At 41.5% G+C, this 16,372-nt stretch overlaps 1 protein-coding gene across 1 annotated transcript in view; it reads right to left on the bottom strand.

Moving 5' to 3' along the window:
* Positions 1 to 16,372, bottom strand: part of TRIM44 (tripartite motif containing 44) — a 116,558-nt gene that overhangs the window by 25,356 nt on the left and 74,830 nt on the right. The window contains exon 5 of the mRNA XM_028477363.2: positions 7,067 to 7,183. Coding sequence (XP_028333164.1) covers positions 7,108 to 7,183 — 76 coding nt within the window. The 3' untranslated portion in view covers positions 7,067 to 7,107. The remainder of the gene's footprint in view (positions 1 to 7,066; positions 7,184 to 16,372) is intronic.

The raw sequence follows: 16,372 nt of genomic DNA, 5'->3' as shown, positions 1-16,372 counted from the left end.
GTGCCCCGCAACGGGAGAGGCCGCAGCAGAGGGAGGCCCGCGTACCACAAAAAAAAAAAAAAAAAAAAAAAAAAGTAGGCCCTTCTATTCCTAAGGAAACCTGCTTGCGCGGGTTTGCTGATGTGCACAGCCCATTACTTCCAATGTGCCCTTCCAGGAAAGGGCCTGACTCCCACTTCTGGCACACAATTCATTCTGTCCCAAATATCCTATCTGCTGCATGAATGCAAAAACATATGCACACACACAGGGCATCCCTCATTTTCTCTGGAGTAATGGGAGCCTGGGCAATACTTTAAGTATTCATTTACCCACATAAATTAGAATGGAGCATTGAAAACACCAGTGACATCTACACAGATACAAAATGTATTCATTATGGTCGGTGCTATTACAATGACAGGAAATGCATTCCTAATGGCAGGACATTTGAAATAATGTGTTGCTGGATTCTGTGTCCATAAAAGCAGTAATGAAGAAACAGGAGTGAGTCAAATAAAAGGAGTAAGAGGGGCACGGGGGATGAGGTCTGGGCAATGTCAGTGAGACGGCACATCCACTGGATTCACGGGAAGAGAGTTATGATAGTTTAAAGGTAGGAGAGGCGAGAAGGGCATCTGGCTGACATTCTGGAGAACTGAGGTTTGAATCCTGGCTCTGCTATACGCCAGCTGTGTGATCCTGGGCAAGTCATGTCAATATCCAGGCTGCTCACTTTTAAAAGGAGAGAGCTACCTCACAGGACTGCATGAGGAGGACATGAGAGAGCATATGTAAAGTGCTCAGCTACTCTGGTGGGTAAAAAGCATATGATCAACATTAGCTTTCCTTTTTCTTCTGGTTATCACGAAATAAATGCACGGCTCTGTAATTTCAGGCATCATCTAGCTCTCTGAATCTCCAAATCCAAGTTTCTTCTTCTGCAAAGTGGAGCTTATAACACCTGCTCTCCCTACTGTGTGAGCTTATTATGAAGAGCAAGTGAAATGGAATGTTTGGCATATACTACTGATTGGCTGACTTAGTCATTCTCAACTCACTCTCCCTGCTGCGTTCTATTCTGGAGTGTGGAAGGGTTAAATATGTGCACACCAAGCCTGTACTGCAGTGGGGGAATGGGGACACGGATGGAGCCCAGTTCAAGACTGACACAGAAGGATAAGTCTTCCGGTGGTGGGCGGGGGCTGTGTGCTGGGAAAGCGTTTACTTTTCTGATTAATACCGACATGGCCCTTCTTTTGACCCCTTCTCCATGCTTGAACATGGATATGACACCCAAAGCTGCAGCCCTTTTTCAATCATAAGGCAACAAGCACGAAGGAAAAGCCCAGGGAGTCTCAGAGGCACATGGCAGTACTGACATCATTAGCCACTGAACCAAAGCCAGCAGTCACCTCCCTCCACACTTATTATGTGAAACAAATAAACCTTTGTTTGCTTAAGCTACTGATACCAGAGTTCTCTCTTACTCAAAGCTGAGCACAATTCCGATACAGTGCATTAAGTACTCCGGAGAATTAAAAGCCCTATATATATAAAGTTCACGATCTTCCCTCTGCCAAGAAGTTCATTCCCTTGGACCCATCTGGCTAATTTATATATATATCCTTTAAGCATAGGTTTAGTAGTATCTCTTCTAGGAAGCTTTCCAAGACCCTATCCCTCACATTTTTCCCACCCTTTGGACTTCTCAAAGCATTCCATAACACCCCTATCAGTGCATGTTACACTGCTTTGTAATGATTCATTTACTTGTCTCTTTGCTCCACCAGTTGCTTAAAATGTCTCAACAGCAAGGATCCCTATTTTAGCCATTTAAAAAATTTCGTAGCACTTGTCATAATACCTGGCACACAGTAGATAACTCATTAAGGATTTGTTGAAATACTGAATAAACCAACGAAAGAATGACCTGAAAGGGCATGAGGTAAATGATAGCCTGTGTAGCCTTAGTATCCATTCATATTTTTGAAACACTGCAAATAGCTTTCTAATTCCTATTACTACTTTCAGGGTATCTAGGTTGGGAAAGCATAGGTCTAGACAGCGATTTACCATTTTCAGTCATTCCACTTGATCCTTATTTGAGTTCATGACATTCCCTTATTCCAGCCACCTAAATTATTTTCTGCTGTGTATTTACTGAGTCCATACTTATCTACACAAAACTAATTTTATTTCCTTCCTTGTTGTTTTAGAATTTACGCTTGTGATAACCAAAGACATCCTGGGAATAAATGTTATTTGGCACCAAAATAAATGTTCACACCATCCAGCAGCTCCCTTCCTAGGTGTCTTGAGTTCTGTCTGTGTGACTGGAGCTTCCGGAGGCATCCTGCTGTCTCTGCCGTATCTGTGTCCTTACCATCCTTGAATGCACAGTGTGCAGGTCCTCAGGCTGAGCCTAAAGTATGTGGTTCTCCAGCAGGAAACAGATGTAAACTCTCGTGTCCTCTCTCTTCCAATAAAGCCAGCTTGTCTCCATTACTTGTACAGATCACAGCCTTCTTGAAGTAACATTACTAATCCCATTGCAAAATATCCAGAAAAATGCAATATTATGATTCAGATTATAAATCAGAAGCATGTCTATTATTAGGCTCATTACATGAAAAAAGTCTAAAAGGTGAAGCGGTCTCCCTGTGACAGTCGCCAGTGGCCAGCCTCAAGTCTGAACTCCCGTTCCCTCTGCCTCTAATGCTCACCATGCCCATTTTTGCTTGGCTGGCCCCTTTGTTCAGTCTGGTTTCAGCTCAAAAGTGACCTCCTTCGCCCTTCTTTGAACACCTTATCTGTAGCAGCTTCTTCTCCCCAGCTCCCTTCTATCGAGTCACCCTGTTTCATTTCCTTTCTAACACTGCTATCTGAAATTATTTTCTTTATTTAGTGGTTTACTAGTTTTTTGTCTATCTCTTCCCACTTGAATTAAATTCCACCGGAGAAGGGATCTCATCTGTCTTGTTCGCCCCGTATCCTCAGCAACAAGAGCTGTGTCTGGCATAATACAGATGCTTAATAAACTGTGTTGAAAATGAATAAGAAGGAAATGGACAGTGTGTATTCACTCAGTGACTCCATTCTGCTGCCCTTTACTTGAGTTTCCCTTTGGGAGTGAGGATGAAGATGGGGTTGAGGGCTATCATGAATCCTTAGAGGTGGTGAGGTTAGCTTTGGGAGGCTACGTGGAGTTACAGAAAGAGCTAGAGTTCTGGTTCTGCCACTTTACTAATTGGAACATGTCCCTTACTCTCTCTGAGCTTCAGTTTTGTCATCTGAATGGTAAAATGTTTCAGAAGATCAGTGTAACAATTAAATGAGACAGCGATGGCACATAGTAAGTAAGTTAGCTCCCCTCTGCCCGTCCCTTAAGGCTGGAAAAAGAGGAAGTAGTCCAGGAGCCCCGGGAAAGTGGTCTAATGCTTCTTCCCATTCTAGCAGTCTCCTTAGCAACCGCGACGATTCTTCACGGAGATAATGTCAACCTGCTGTATCATGGAGGTTAGCCCACAGGCCAATTTTGAAGTCCTGAGTATATTCTCAAAACCTGAGCATGAGTCTACTTTGAAAGATTATTGGAAATTTATTCCTCTCCTCTCAACCTTACATCAACTTACATTAAACTGAGGCTGATGTTATTCCACAGAGGTAAGCTTATAAACCTGTTTTAAAGAGCTTTGGGTACTGATCCTGCCACAACGTGTGCTTCTTGTAGCCTCATCAAAATCAGACATTCAAAGCCATCAAAAATTTGTGGTCTCCAGGCCTGCTAGAGACACTTCTGGTGACATCTTCTTTGACAGATATTTACTTGTTTGAACACATTTAATTCCTTACACTCAATTTATTCTACCCATTCATTTGTTAATTCAACATGCATGAACTGAGTGCCAGCTTCATGTTTAGCCCTAGTAGTAAGAGCAACTATATCCTCGCAGTTATTAAATGCCAAACACTGTGCCAAACCCCTTATGAGCATCAGGTCATTCAATCATTTCACCCCACGGGCATTACGATTATCCCCATTTTACAGACAAGAGAGCTGAAACTGAGGAGTTTACAGAAACTGCTTATGTGGACAATTAATGGTGGCCAGTACTTTAACCTAGGTCTTTCTGACACCAACCCCATTCTGTTTCACAATACTCTAGCAAGCAGGTCTTGAAAATGCACTTGGTACTTATCAGGGTCCTAGATACATTCATGAATTAAAAAGAAACAAGGCTAGACTACATGACCTTTCTCACGGTAGGCACTCCATCTTATTCTTCTTTGCATTCCCACCCCCTTAAACAATAATGAGAATGTGGCTCCTGTTTGCAAATATGTAGTAGAGCCAAATAGACAAGTCTGCATGAAAGACCTTCAGAAGAAGCCCAAGACACAAAACTGTACAGGGTACAAAATGTGTGAGTGATTATAGCTAGAGAATGGGTTTTACACTATAACCAAGCAACAAAATGAGGAGACTGGATTAGCCTGGGCATTAGAGACTCAAATGCTTACAGGGGCCTAGTAGGTAATATGAATGAATGAAGTGAATAAATTGGGCCAGGTGGAGTCTGGTAAATTGCAAAGAACATACCCCATCTAAGGAGCCAGCTGGTCAATGTCATGGGTAAATACAGATCCAGAATTGCCAGAAATTTTGAATTTCCAAAAGAAGCTGAAAAAAATCTGCTTTTTCATGTGAAATCTTTCAATTTTTAAATGCTGGTCAGTAATTCATAAATTGAAAAAAATACTTTATGAGGCAAACAAAACATATCCTTAGGCTAGATTTGGCTGATGACCCATCAGTTTGTGGTTTTTGAATTAGACTGTATTTCATAATCTTTTCATCACCAAGGATCCCCAGGTACCCTCCAAAGGCTTCAGAATTTGAAACTCTAACATACAACATTTTTGAATATTTAACTAGTTTTCTTGCACCAATTAAATAATCAATAACTGACAAATTAGGTCACCATGGGGCGAAAACAGCTAACATAACTCTGCCCTGTTGCAGTTAAATGTAAGATTTCCCACTACAAGTTTTGAAATATTGAAAATAGTTCATAGACTTTTATTTCTATCTTCATAGGTCCTCCTGGGGTCTGAAGAGCCCAGTTAGAAATTAAACATGTAGATTTCTCAGATCTGGTGACAGTGAGGCATAGTGGGAAAACGTGGGAACTGGAGTCAAACAGAATTGGGTCGAATCCTAGCTCTTCAACTTAGTAGCTGAGTGAAGGTCAATAAATTATTTAGCATCTTTTACTTATTTGCAAAATGGGAATAATTTGTGATCCATGTTTTTCTCTTACCATCACCATCTAATTAAAAGAAGCATCCCAGGTAACAGCCCACTTAATACCATTATGATGATTCAAATAGCTCCAGCTCACAAATGAACAAAACAAAAGGTCATCTATCATGAACAGGAGCTATGATGACATGCACACTGATGGAGGTACAGCACACCTATGACCTTCTATTACACCTTTCATCCAAGGAACTCCAAGTGCTTGGTGACAGCCCGAAATTAGAGCTGGAGAACCAGAAACTTGGTGTGTTTATGAGTCTTGCCTAAAGTCGTGCCCTGCCTTAGGTGAGCAGATACCAGAGGGTCTACGCCTTAGTACCTCTTGCTAAATAACAAAAAAAACTGCATCTTTGTTGCCACCACTAACATAGGTATTAATAACTGAACTCATCACTATAGTGCTTTATTATTCACAAAATCACTCTCACAAAATCATTCAACACACATTTATCATGTGCTCCTCACAAGCACCCAGGCTGGGGAGGCACAAGTCAGCCCCATTTGTTGTGAATCAGACAACAGGTTCTAAGAAGCTGGAACTAGTTTATGGACGCCAAATTAGCAAGAGACGGAAGTAACTCCAGTGACTTCACATTCATGGTTTTTCTCATTAACCCGACCTATAAGAGGCCACAGCAAATGAGAAACGGGTGCTGTTAGGAGCCACGGGCTAGTTGAGTGAGCACTATTCTGTTTATCTGTGAAATGCTAGGTGTATAAGAAATGGAACTTGTTCTGGGATGGACAAGAGATACAGGCACTTAGGGGCGCTCTGTTGCCTAACTATAAAAAACTCTGTTAAGAAAAACTAAATTGTCATCTTAGATTACACACTAGTTTGCCTCTGTAGGGTTGCAGAGCAGAATACTGTTCAATTGTGCTTACCTTTTCCAATTTACCCTCCTGGCCTGCCCCCACCTGGGAGAAGAGAAGCCCTACAAAGCACATGACTCCTCTGCCTCCCTGCCCCCCAACCTTTCCTACAGTAACTGACTAGACAGGCATGACCACCTAACTCAAGGGCAGCTAATTAATAGACATGAATTGGCTATATTTTCTCTTGGGACTGTGGCGAGGCCATGTTGAATCCTGCATCAGAAAACTGCCATATAGCAGGGGCCAAAGTGCTGCCAGGACAAGCCGAAATTATAAGGAAAGCAAACAGAGGATGCTGCTCTGTGGGGTGGAGAGTAAAGCAAGAAGGAGAAAGAGACAAAGAAAGAACAGAGACTTGAGAGAGCAACTTGTGGTCTTAACCAATTCCCACGCCTATGCCCATCAGGTACAGAAAGACTTCCTTTGATTGGGTCCTGTGAAATGCACCATGTCCTTTCCATACCCCACTGTGTTACCTGAGCTAGTGTGGGTGGATTTCTGTTCCTTACAATCAAATAGTCTCTGATTAATACAATAAGAAACAGGAGCCATAGTTATATCACAGAACAACTAAAAGAGTAAGAAATGGCTAAAAAAAATTTAAATCTTTCTTTTAGATCATACAGAAAGAGAAGCAGAGAATGAATGAATGAATGAGTCTTCAAAGTTGTAAAGTCTCTAAATTATGGCTGCCTCAAAATACTCCAAGTTTATTTCCATTATATCTATACTCTTTTTAGATATCTATACTCTTTTTAGAACGAAAAGGATTAAGTGTTGGCAAAGCTCTCTTCTTAGAAAATAAAGCACAATGCTGAGGACTTAAACAGTGATACAGTACATACTTTCCCCTCGCGAACCACAGTTCAAAATTCCCTTGTTACTCACAGAGCGTACAGTTATCATGTCCATTCTCCACCTGCCATCAATCAACTTACTGTTGTATAGCTCTGTTCAGGGCACTGGTTCAAACGGGTCAACAACTGTGAAATCTTCTCTGATTCCCTAGGAAGAATTAGTTACTTTTTATTCTGCTTCCCATTGCACTTAACACATCTCTCTATGTGGGTTCTCATACTGGTGTATTATAATTCTTTGCTCATTTCTCAATTGGACTACAAGTGCTTTGAGGGCAGGGCCCATGGCTCATTCTTTAACCCTGTTGTGCCTCGCACAGTGTCTGACTTACAAGCTGGTGGAATAAATCAAGGCTCATTAACTTTGCCTCATGGGAGACTTCCTAGAAACAGTAATTAAGATTAAAAATTTTTTGTAACAAATCAACTGGGGTTACACAACTACGCACACAAATTGTGTTTAACCATTTCAACTGAGTTAGCCTATAATTTTAGTTTCAAAAGAAGTACCAAAAGTATGTCAGAATTTAAATACCTGCTGAAAAGCTGCATTGCAAAACACTGCATGGAGCTGGGGATAGGAAGGAGGTTAAACACCTCAAACTGTTAAGTACAGCTCTCATCTTTGGTGAGCTCAGACTGTACCATTAATTTAATACTGAAAATTCAAAGTAATCATTTAATTAAAATGACCACATGAAAAAAGTGCTGAACCCAGCATTTTGGCTGAAGTGGTTAAAATGCCAGGATACAGAGGTGGACTGAGTTTCCTGGAAACAAAGTTTATGGGACAAGCAGACACAGGTTGTTGGCAACTCAGCTTTGTAAACTACTTCTTATGATGCACGGTGAAACACTCAACTCTTTAATAACTGCACTTTCCTACTGGCAAAGCTGAGGGAGGGGGATAGGAAGCCATTAACAAGTGTGAGGTGATGTTGAAAGGGTTCCGCTGAAGAACCCATGGTGTCATTTGTTCACCGTATTCTCCACTTTCAAACAAGGAGAGCAGAGACTTAAGGAGCTAAACTATGATCAAGGTACTACTTTTGTTAGTGGAGACCCAAATAATAGAGTGCTGAGATTTCGAGGCTACAGTAGGTGCCTCCCGCCACCTCTCCCACTAAATTAAAGTTATCTGAATCCCAGGGAAGGAGCAACTTGACTTACTCATCTAGCCATTGATGGAGAAGTTGGAACAAAGACCTACCTGGGTCCAGGAGAGACAATTCCTTCCTAATCTGCTTATTGCAATGGAGAGCAAAGAGCAAGGAAGGTCCATCCTGCCTGAATCAAGTGATCCAAGAAGCAAAGGAGAAGAAAGAAAGATACGGCCATGTTGTTTTTTTCAATGCAGTGCCTGTTACCACATTAACCCTGCACAACAGAGAAGAGAGGCCAAATGACTACCAGACTCTCACCAATCAGACAAGTTACTCCTCTTCCCACGGGAAGGAGTAAAGGATAAAAGAGAGACAGAAGCATGCCCTTGAGAGGGAGGAAGAGTGGCAGAAATTTCTGATTCTGTGCATATGTGGTATGTGGTGGGTGAGGATAAGGTTTCTCTTCAGACACCCAGGCTGACATTGTGAAGGTATTATCATAACGTGAAATACACTGGAAGAAGCGTAGAAAGATTCCAGGATACCAAAAGATGCTGGAGAAACGTTGTGCATAAGGCTACATTAGTCCCATGACCTCAAGGCTCTATGTGTTCCCAAGGACCCCACTTTGGAGATGAAAAATAAATTCTATCTCCTTTTCGGATTCACAACAAACTCAAGGAGAAAGTGACCTCCGAGCAAAGGCAAAGAGGAAAGGCACACAACCCAATGGGCTGAGACAAATGCAAACTGGAGTCACTATAACTTCTTTCTCTCTAAGCCAACCTTCCCTCCCATTAGCATCACCCCCAGTAGTCTGTGGTCTCCTAAGACAAAGACTCCGGAGCCTTAGCGCCAGAGAGGGATAGAGCTAGAGGGAACCTCAGGGGTCACATCAAATTCAGGTCTTTCATTTTATAAATGTTAAACTCAAGCCCAGAAAGGTTCAATGACTTGCCTGAGTTTATATAACTAAGTAGCAGCAGAGTGAGGCTTGGAAGCCAGTGCTCTTGATTTAGCTCTATCTTTCTCTTTTATTTCTCAAATACAGCCACTCACTAAGTCCTCTCCAGTCCCCACACCCATGTTTCCCCCACCTATTCTTTTCTCCCCACTGCTACTGTTCTAATCCAAGCCTAGAATCCTAGAACTTCAAGATCTTTCATGTGAATCACAGCAACGATATTCTAATCTTGTGGACCTTCAGGACTCTTCTCTCGATCTGAAGTCACTTCTCACTTGCCTCAAAAGTGATCCCCTGCTCACTGGGGTGGGTTGCACCGTTTTGTCCCTGCTCTTTTCCCCTTGCCAGCATGTCCCATGCAGGAGCTGCTCTTTAGCCTTGGTCCTAGAATGAAGAAGAAGGGAGCAGAGCTAAAGCTGATCCACAGTGGACATGCAGTATGTGAGAGAAGTAAATGTTTGCTGCTGTCACTCAGATTTCAGGAGCACTGACGTATCCCATGCAGTTAGAACAGTGCTTTGCTCAAAGAAGGCACTCAGAAGATTTTTTTTTTAACTGAATGAATGAATGAATGATCTCACTAATCCTCACAGTAATCTTATTTTAGATACTATTATCATCTTCATATTGCAGATGAGAAAAGCAAGGCCTAAGGAATTTAAATAGTAGGGCTAAGGTTATATAGCTAGTAGGTGATGAGGCTGGAATTCAGACCCAGAACCTCTGACCCCAAAGCCCACATTCTTTAACCAGTGCATCACACTAATTCTGAGAACTCTTAAAACTGCTGGAGTCTAAAATACACATTCAGTTTTTAATTACGTATTATCTTAAAGCTGTCTGATTATTTCATATATTATATCATGCCTTGATATCCACAGGGAATTGATTCCAGGATGCCGCTCAGATACCAGAATCCATGATGTGCAGTCCTTTATTTATATATAATGGGGTAGTACAAACATATAATCTTCTGACTATCCTCTGCCATTTCCCCCTGGTTGCAGGCAAAGATTCCCTCCTAAAGACTTCTTTACTGACTGATGATGGTTGATTCAGGACAAGAGCTCACCCTTCTTACTTCCAGTTCTCAGGGAGTCAGAAGGCTGGCTTGAGCACTCCTCACCTTGACTCAAGAGCTCCAGAGGCAAAGACTGAATTGTAAACAACTTTCAGGTCTGATGGAGATATAACTTTTGAAGGAGTAGATCACTTCCTTCTTCCCAGATGTCAGCCCTATCACTCAAAGGCAGGGAGGAAGAGAAATGCCTTCTAGAAAGATTGCTTTAAGAGAAGAAAGAGGAAACAGTCAGGCCTCAGAAAAGCAAGAGTCAGCACAAAAAAATCTGTTTATTTTGGGAACTATCTCAGGATGATACATTTGAGTTCGCACCCTGCTTTTCCAGACAGCAAGCAGCCTGCACTACTGCTGGCTCAGACAGGCCGCTGTTCTCCAGCCTCATCATGGACAAGGCACACAAGTCTGCAGCTGAAAGGGTGGCCACTGACATGAAAGCACCTCTGCAGCCCATCACTTGCTAAGGACAGGGAAAGAGCACTGCCCAAATCTCTCCACAGTCCTGAGTACACAGTTTGCTCCATCCAAAGCTCTCACTGCTGCATCCCTACCCTTCTCAGAAGGCTCACACAGAGCAGACAGGGCATTTGTGTAGCTGTAAGTGAAAACAGCAAAGAAACTAGCCTGGAATACTTAGATTAAAACCCTTCTTTAGAGCAGGTGTACATGGGTGAACTTTTATTTTTTTAATATTTATTTACTAAATTATCTATCTACCTACCTACCTACCTACCTACCTACCTACCTACCTCAGTGTAAGCCTACAGTGGTGATTTGAGAAGGCAGTAGAGACAGTTGGCTAAGAATACAGACTCTACAGCCACCTACCTACCTACCTACCTACCTACCTACCTACCTCAGTGTAAGCCTACAGTGGTGATTTGAGAAGGCAGTAGAGACAGTTGGCTAAGAATACAGACTCTACAGCCAGATGGCTTTGGTTCAAACCCTGGCGGTCTATCATTTACTGGCTATGTGACCTTGGGCAAATTATTTGGTCTTTCTGTGTTTCATTTTCCTCATCTGGAAAATGGGGATAGTAACAGCCTCTACCCCTATGGGGCTACTATAAGGATTAAATGAACTCATGACACGTAACACTCTTAGAAAAGTGCCTGGCACACAGTAAGACCTCAATCGGTGTTGGCTATTATGGCCATGATCATTATTATCTAAAGAAGAGCCAAGGATTCATGAGTCCTTGTCAGTCATTTTCCAAGTCTGGAACACAGCAAAGTACTGCTCATGTATATAGTTATCAAATAGTGTAACAGACTTGCTATGCCTACTCCTGAGATAAAGAAAAATCAAGTACAGATGCTGCCATTCAGAAACTCACAGGCTGTTGGTGGATAACAAAGGCAGATTCACAAATAACAGCTGCAGGTAAATGACCCGCACAAGGTGACAGACTTGAGAATATAATCAAGTGAAACTAAGGTTTTCCTATTCCAAACCAGGGTTCTCTCTACAACTCTGAAAACAGGTTTTGCATAGCTATTTGTTTATTCAAAAATTAACTGAGTCCCTATAATGTTCTAGGCACTGACAGTACAGTGGTGAAAAAGACAAAGCTTTTAACCTCATAACATTTATTTTCTAGTGGGGAAGAAAGAAAATAATAAGTTAAATACATAATACATTTTCATGCAGTGATAAGTATATGCAGAAAACCAAAGCAGGTAAGGAAGGAATGAAGGTCTGAAGAGGCAACATTTCAGCAGAGGCCTAGATAATGTGAGAGAATGAGCCATGTGAAGATCTGGGGATAAGCATCAGGTGGAAGGGAACTCAAGCACGAAGGCCCTGAAGTAGGAAGGAATGTGACCTCTGCCTGAAGGAGAGTAAGAAAGCTGCATAGCTGGAGTGAGCAATGGGGTGAGCAGGAGATGTGAGGATGGTGGGAATCTCATCTTGTGTGACTTTATAGGTCCTCTTCCCCCCAGGTTACTCTGAAGCAAGTTCCAGACATGATATAATTCATACTGGAGCATTCTAAATAGAATAATTACATGACTTCCTCTGTATCCTAAAAGATCATTCTAGCATCTATGTGAACAATGGAATGGAGGGGTTACAGTGAGGGGAAGGATGAGTAAGAGCGGCAATGAGGGAACGACAGCAAAATTCTTGGAGAGAAATTATGTGGCCCAGACCAGGATAGTGAGAGTGGAGGTGAGAAGTCCTTGGATTTGATGTATAGTTGAGGGTAAATCTGACAAAATTTGCTGATTAATTGGATTTGGAATGTGCAGAAAAGAGAGATATTGAGTATGACTCTTAGGTTACTGGCCTGAGACAAGATGATGCCATTTACTGCAAAGGAGAAGTCAAGGTCAGAAGCATGCTGGAGAGGGAGGAGAAAGAGTTATGTTTTGAACAAAAGCAGCTATGAGAGCAAAGGCACAGGATGTATAACAAGAAGGCGTCACTCCAAGTCCTGACTCTTGACACTCCTAGCTCTAGCTGGGCCACCTTGGACAGGTCACTTACTCTCATTCAATCTCCTCATCTATGTAACATGGGGAGAGCAAAACCACCTCTCAGGTTTGTTCGAATAAGGAAATGAGACGTCTGTGTACACCCTGTAAATTGTAAAGGTGCTGAATCAAGGGTAAACTTCTTGTTTCCTTTGTTATGGCTGATAAATATTTGTTTAAATGACTCATACATGAACCTCAGGTTACAAACACAATTATGTCTTAACAAATAACATTATGAAAAGACAACTTTATATCATCCAGTTCTGTTTTGCTTGTTTAATGCTTATACTTTCAAAGGGTATAGAGCATCATTTACATTTCTTATTTGCATATCTTACTATCACTCATGTAGGTTATCGCATTTGATCCTTAATATAGACAGAGTGGGTGCTATGGCCCCTAGACGACTGATGAGAAAACTGAGGGACAGAGAAGTACTATCAAAGGCCTGACATCCTAGTCTTATTGCCTTCCTCTCTTGGTCTGTAAGTCAGAATACTGCAATCCTGGTGTATAATCCACTTGGCATCAGGGCCTGGTCATATCAGGGAAATTTCTGACACAGAATGCTGAGCACCTCCATGACCACTGGTAAAAAAACCAAACACAACTGCTTAGATGCAGCACTTAACAGTTTGCAAAATACTTCTATATATATATTTTCTTAGTTCCCCCAGCCTGTGGTAGGCATATGATAGCTATTAGATGTAAGAGGCACTATCGTGCAACAGAAAGATACGCCCACTTTATACACTGACTTAAAAGAGGAAAAATGCTATTGCTCTGTATTGCTTTGTATTTAGTAATGTTCCTCGTCACTGTCTGTTTCAGTCATTCATTCAACCAATATTTGAGGGTCTACTCCATACTAGGCAATGTGCTGGGTGCTTGGTATACACTGGAACTAAAACTTTTTTATTGTTAAAAAGTGACACGAATTATGTTATTAAGACGAAAAGAACAAAAAACTTATTTATGATGGATATTTTATTTTTGAATGGAATCACAGACATCCAAGTTTCATTTTCATGTCAATTAAAAAAAATATATCCCAGTGGCCCTCTCTAGACTTTTTTTTGCCAGGAATGTGTACCAGTTTCAATTATTTGTACCTCTGATAGCTACACTCCCATTTGTATTAGACATAAATTACATCAACAGCAGTACAGAAATGGTTCAGAAGACCTAGTTTTTTGGAGAACAACAAGATTTCAACCTAAGAGATGTGGACTCTTACTATATATTGCCTTACATTTCTTTTTTTTTTTTTTTTTTTGTGGTACGCGGGCCTCTCCCGTTGCGGAGCACAGGCTCCGGACGCGCAGGCTCAGCGGCCATGGCTCACGGGCCCAGCCGCTCCGCGGCATGTGGGATCCTCCCGGACCGGGGCCCGAACCCGTGTCCCCCGCATCGGCAGGCGGACGCGCAACCACTGCGCCACCAGGGAAGCCCTGCCTTACATTTCTTATACTCTCTTTCTAGATGGCAAATCATCAACTGTAGGTCTCAACATCTAGCAGACGATGAGCCACATCCAATTGAGGAACAGTGTTTCTAAAGGATATTTATGTGATAGGGGTTAAACGATCCTTATGGTCAATAAGTTTGGAAATGCTGGGTTAAACAAAGTGAATAAGTCTCATTATCACAGGACTGATCGAAGACTTTATTAGACCATGGTACTTGTGGAACTTCAAGAGGTGAGTAAATAAGCAGCATTTGCCAAACTTACTGGACCACGGAACCCTAGTTTAAAAGACTAAGTCAACAACTCAATCAGTGTTCAGTCTAATATACCTGGGAAGGCCCTGCACTGGGGGATTTCCATTTATAACTGCACATGACATTCATCTTTTTAGTAGCGTGCTGATTCTTTAAGCTTGGGGAGAGTTGAGCAGACACAGAACAGATGTATGGCCCTGAAATGTGGAGGAGAGACCAATCACTATATAGTAAGCACCGTGAAAAAAGGGACCGTTTTTGGTTTTGATTTCTATGATAGTTGCAACACCTAGCACTGCCTGGCACATAGCAGACATTGGATATAATTTGTTAAATAAATGGCTAAATGGAATGAAACCTACAGAAATGAAAGGAGCGTATGTCAATTTCAGAATGAGTGGCTACATTGTTCTTCTGTCTTCAATGATTTTGATTTCCATATCTAGACTCCTAGTCAGTGCTTAATTTATTTTCTTAAAACAAAAGACTGAGAATTATTCCACCCGCCTTTTGTATCATGACCCTGCACTAATCTAATAAGAGAAGGGTTACATTGCTCTTTGTAGATGAACAGCACATTAATGAGATCTTCTTGAAATGATCCCACTTCCACTATGCAGACAAAATTACATTTTCCAGCATAATTATTGTGTCAGTCGAGCTCCCAAATTTTGATATTGTTTCACTTGCAAAGGCAACATCAACTTATTAGTTTGTCAAACCTCTGGAAAATCAAGGGGAAGCTCACAGTTTTAAGTAGTGATTATCAACCTATACTTCTGCATTCTATCTTTTACACATTTGCCTACTAGCCAGAAGGACTAGGCAAGTTTTGTTCCCTGTATTAGGTTTTAACAGAAGTAATGGGTTCCTTTAAAATGTGTTTTAAAATTACATACCACTTACATTCCTCAATCCTTACTTGAGACTCTAGACTATAAGCTCTTTGAGGGCATGGACCTTGAATGTTTTGTGGAAAACTGTATTCTGAGCACCAAAGACAATGCCTGGAACAAAGCAGGTGATCTGTAAATACTGCTGAATGAGCACCATGCTTCTCCTTTCACTGAGACTCGCTGTTTTAAAGGAAAATCTTCCTCCCTCTCCCTCTCTCTTCCCCCGCTTCTTTCCCCTTTCTCTCTCCCCCGCCAACTCTTTCTTTGTCTGTCTCATACACACACGTGTACGTTACACATACACTCTGGAATACAGGGAGGTCTTGCTATACACTATGGCATTTTTCCCATGAACAATACATAAAACATGGAAGTTTGGTGAAACTATATCATTAGAGGAGTTTTGGACAGTCACTTTGCATTGTGTAATGTCATCTCCTCCTCCAAGCCTTAACATGCCCTGAGCCACAGAACAAGTTAGGAAGAAATCCTGACTCACACTCATTCATCTGGTCAGAGCTTGAGACACAGGGCTAACCTGTGAACTGTGAGTCTGACAGACCTCAAACACATGATAGGACATTCTCCAATACTGCTTATCTCGTAATTTTTATTTTTTAGCGTACATTTATTCTACTAGAAAAAATATTATTTTCCTTTTTATTGTAAACTGTTTACATCTACTTAAGTCTGATTTTATTCTAGATTGGGACCACGACTTCCCCATAGAGTAGTAGAGGTTTTATTTTAAAAACACAAATCAATAGGATAATAGGATTCAGTATATTGACTTAGTAGCCCTGTGACCTTGGGCAAAGTGCTAAACATGTCTAAGTCTGATATGAGAATAATAACAGGACTGTCCTCCTAGGTTGCTGTAAGGCTTAAATGAGATAGGTGATCCACGTGGAATGCTTAGCTTACATTCACTATTGCAATCTCTGAGGGGTTGACAGACTAATAGCCGTGATGATCAAGGACCTAAACAAGTTCATCACCTCTGTAAGTCTTCTTTTTATTTTCTTTCTTTTTTTTTTTTTTTTTTTTTTTGCGGTACGCGGGCCTCTCACTGTTGTGGCCTCTCCCGTTGC

Source organism: Physeter macrocephalus, chromosome 16 (assembly GCF_002837175.3).
Source record: "Physeter macrocephalus isolate SW-GA chromosome 16, ASM283717v5, whole genome shotgun sequence".
NCBI lineage: Eukaryota > Metazoa > Chordata > Mammalia > Artiodactyla > Physeteridae > Physeter > Physeter macrocephalus.
This window is presented reverse-complemented; position numbering and strand designations above follow the sequence as displayed.